Source organism: Alexandromys fortis, unplaced genomic scaffold (genome assembly GCF_014885135.2).
Source record: "Alexandromys fortis isolate MF-2015 unplaced genomic scaffold, M_Fortis_MF-2015_v1.1 scaffold_4, whole genome shotgun sequence".
Lineage (NCBI taxonomy): Eukaryota > Metazoa > Chordata > Mammalia > Rodentia > Cricetidae > Alexandromys > Alexandromys fortis.
In genome coordinates this window covers 899,568-903,265 of record NW_026067944.1, presented here as the reverse complement: position 1 = coordinate 903,265, position 3,698 = coordinate 899,568, and the positions used below count along the sequence as shown (strand labels likewise).

General features: G+C 47.3%; 1 protein-coding gene across 2 annotated transcripts in view; it reads right to left on the bottom strand.

The window, feature by feature from the left end:
* Nucleotides 1-2,691, bottom strand: part of Snrpd1 (small nuclear ribonucleoprotein D1 polypeptide) — a 15,155-nt gene extending 12,464 nt beyond the window's left edge. Inside the window, exon 1 of one of the 2 annotated variants that reach the window (XM_050148846.1) lies at nt 2,555-2,691. In XM_050148846.1, the coding sequence (XP_050004803.1) occupies nt 2,555-2,568 (14 nt within the window). In that variant the 5' untranslated portion in view covers nt 2,569-2,691. Of the gene's footprint in view, nt 1-2,273; nt 2,386-2,554 lie in introns of those variants that run through there. The other variant, XM_050148848.1, reaches the window with a different exon arrangement.
* Between the last annotated feature and the right edge of the window lie 1,007 nt (nt 2,692-3,698).

The following is a 3,698-nucleotide window of genomic DNA, read 5'->3' as shown; positions in this document are numbered from 1 at the left end:
AAAAAAAAAAAAAAAAAAAAAGAAGCAGGAACTGGAATAGGCAGTGATGGTGCCCAGGGAGGCAGAGGCTGGTATATCTCTGTGAATTGGAGGCCAGCCTGGTCTACAGAGAGAGTTCCATGAAAGCTTCAAACCTTGCCTTGAAAAACAAAACAGAACGGCAAGAGGAACTGTTTCAGAAAGAAGGGGTATGTGGAAAAAGGATCCTTTCGTAGAGATAATATCCTGCTGAAGAATTTCCTTAAGATTACAAATCTAGACAAGACTTGTAATCTTAATTACTCAGGAGGCTGAGGCAGGATGATTCAGAAATCTGAAGTCAGCATGGGGTACAGAGTGACTTCCAGTGTCTCAATTTTCCAGTGAATCCTTCATTTTGTGAATTTCCTTATTATTGCTGTTGTTTTGAGACAGGGTTTCTCTGTGTAATGCACACTCATCAATCTGTAGATGAGGCTAGCCTCTAACTCAGACTCTGCCTCCCCAATGCGGGGATTCGAATTCTCCCACCCTCACCCCAGGGTTTCTCTGTGTAGCCCTGGCTGTCCTGGGACTCACTTTGTGGACCAGGCTGGCCTCGAAACTCACAGAGATTGCCTGGCTCTACTTCCAGAGTGCTGGGATTAAAGGTGTGCGCCACCACCACTGGGCTTGAATTCTCTTTTTAATGCAAGTGGGACATCAAACAGTCAGGTACATGGGGTCCTTTTAGTATCTAAATTCTCACTATTTGATCAGAAAACCAAAGACATGGTAAGAGGTATCTTCATTCAGAAAAATAGGAAAATTGGCAATTTGTCAGATGACAGGCAAATTAGGAGAAAAGTAACCAAAAAAGCCCACTTCCCAGGTTTGAGAGAGGAGGCAATGGGACAAAGGATGACTGCAGTCCCACTAACTGAGGCACAAGCGAGAAAGCCTGCTGAAAATGCACACTCATCAAAACAACCATCTTCACATTCTCCTATAAGAAATGTCTATATTGTGCACTACAAAAATTAGGATTCAAGACAAACCATTAAAAAAAAATCACATCAAGGCGGAAGAGATGGCTCAGCGGCTGAGAACACCAGCTACTCTTCCAGGGGTCCTGAGTTCAATTCCCAGCAATCACATGGTGGCTCACAACCATCTGTAATGGGATCTGGCGCTCTCACATCAGCAGGGGGGGCTGTCAAGCCTTTAATCCCAGCATTTGGGAGGCAGAGACAAGTGGATCTCTGAGTTCGAGGCCAGCCTAGTCTACAGAGTTCCAGGACAGCAGATGTTAGCCAGGGGGAACCCTGTCTTGAAGGGAAAAATAATTCCACCAGTAACAGAGTGAGAACGTGCCTAGGATGCTGCCTGGAGGTCTAGGTACACCGCCAGTACCACCGCCTTAAAGCAAATTTATCCTAACAGAATCTTTAAATGAGAAACCGTTAAGTTACTGCAAATACATTAGGCAGTATGGAAATGGCAAGAGCGAACTTTAAACTCTGAGCCTTTCTACCTAACATTATAGTCTAAACACGAGTTGTCTGGGGCTGTAGCTCAGAGGCAGAAATGGTTATTGGAAGCTCTCTGGGCACCATCCCCAGAGCCCGTGGAGTTTTACTTATTTTTAACCTTAAATGCCTTCTGTACCAACTCCCCCTGAACGGAGTATTTACTATTTCAAACAGATCAGAAGTAATTTATTTTGCCTCCATCATTAAACAGAAAAAGAACGCAATCTTGTAGCTTGGCTTGGTGGCGCACGCCTTAAATCCCAGCACTCGGGAGGCAGAGGTAGACGGATCTCAGTGAGCTCGAGGCCAGTCTGGTCTACAGAGTGAGTTCCAGGACGCCAGGGCTACACAAAGAAACCCTGTCTCGAAACACCCCCCCCCCAATAAAATAATTTCTTGATTACTGTACAACTACTTTAAGAGGTGGCCAATGGCAGTCTGGTCGGGTAAAACAGTTCTTGACTGAAGAAACTAAGTATTTCTTACCATTGGCTTAGGTATTATGCCGTTTCAGGTTTGGCCTCAAGTCTATTTAGTTTGGAAGTAATCACACCAGCAAACAAGGCTCGACTAACCGACACAATCTGTGCAATAGGTCGAAATTAACTTGTTAATTTCTGTCCTACCCCGGGACATGATCTTTCGTGAATCGGAAGCCGTTACACAGTTCGGATAACCGGTCCAAAATAAAGGACAACTTAATCTAAAGAGCCTAGCAAGTCGGCATCATTATCTGAAAAGAAAGCCCTGCTAGTTCTTTTCGGTGCAAGGAGCCCGACTTGCTAGGAAAACCGGTCACCGCTCGGTTTAAGCCAGGGCACTGGAGGTGGGCAGTGGCGGTTGGGTCTCTCCATTCCGGGAAGAGCTGCGGGGCAGGGACGCGCCGACCCCTCGCCCGAGCTCCCGCGGCAACGAGAAGGGCGGGCGGGCGGGCGGAGGCCGTTAGCAGGCCAGGCCGCGCGCACGCGGCTTTCCCGCCTCCCTGCGAGCACAGAAGCCCGACTCTCCGAGCCCGCCCAAACCTTGTTCCCGCCGCCCTCGCCCCGCCTGGGGAGCCTCCTCACCTCACGAGCTTCATCCTAGCGCTGCAGCCTCCCTCTGGACACGGAATTCAGGCCCCAAAGACTCCCAGACAAGCCGTATGAATGGCCGGAAGAGCGCGCGGAGGGCTGCGGATGCGCGGCGAAAACGCGGAAGCCGCGCTGCCTTCCGGCGGCCGGGAGAGCGACAGCGGCCCCTAGCGACGGGAGGAGTGCTTTGCGCCTTCTGAATGCGTGATGGCTGGTGGGAGATGTCTGCAGGAGGATTCACAAACGTTAAAACCATTTATGGGAGTTCTGAGAGACCCTCTAAGACTTAGGTTTGATCCTTGGGACACACATGTTGGAAGCAGAGAACTTAGTCCCGCAAATTGTCCCTAGTCTGTTTGACCACTAAGTTGAGCCAATCAGATCTTTGGACAGCATGGTTTTCCTCTGGGGACGTGAATTGTACTAATCCCCTACTGAGCACCTTCTTAAAAATAGGAAAGCCATTCTCAGGACAGAGTTTTAAATAAGCCCTTCATTATATAGTAAGTTCTTCGACTTAAAAAAATTATATGTGGCCGGGCGGTAGTGGCGCACGCCTTTAATCCCATCACTCGGGAGGCAGAGGCAGGCAGATCTCTGTAAGTTTGAGGCCAGCCTGGTCTACAAGAGCTAGTTCCAGGACAGGAACCAAAAGCTACGGAGAAACCCTGTCTCGAAAATCAAAAAAAAAAAAAATTATATGTGGATACTTCAGTTGAAATTAAATAATTCAACTCCTTATTTGCAATAAACACATTGTAACTACTCAACATCTATATGTGTTTCTGATTACAGTGTAGATAATTCCCACTATCATAAGAAGTTTGGATAATACTGGTTTACTATCATATTTGTTTGAGTCTTACAATTATTTACTTATCTACTGTACTCAGGAGAATTAGTTTTTTGTCTGAAAACAAAAAACTGAATCTGTTTACTGCACTCTCCAGCATCCAGTATCCCCACAAAACATCCCTGCCCCATTGTATGGGAGCTGGTCCCAGGGCCTATGAGACCAAAGAAGGAGGCAATAGGTCCAGAATTGCAGTGTGCAGTTTACGAGTGACTTACAACAGAAGCATGGGCCTGGACATCAAGAAAAGCACATAGGTCCTTGAAACGTGGGTTAGAAGATAGG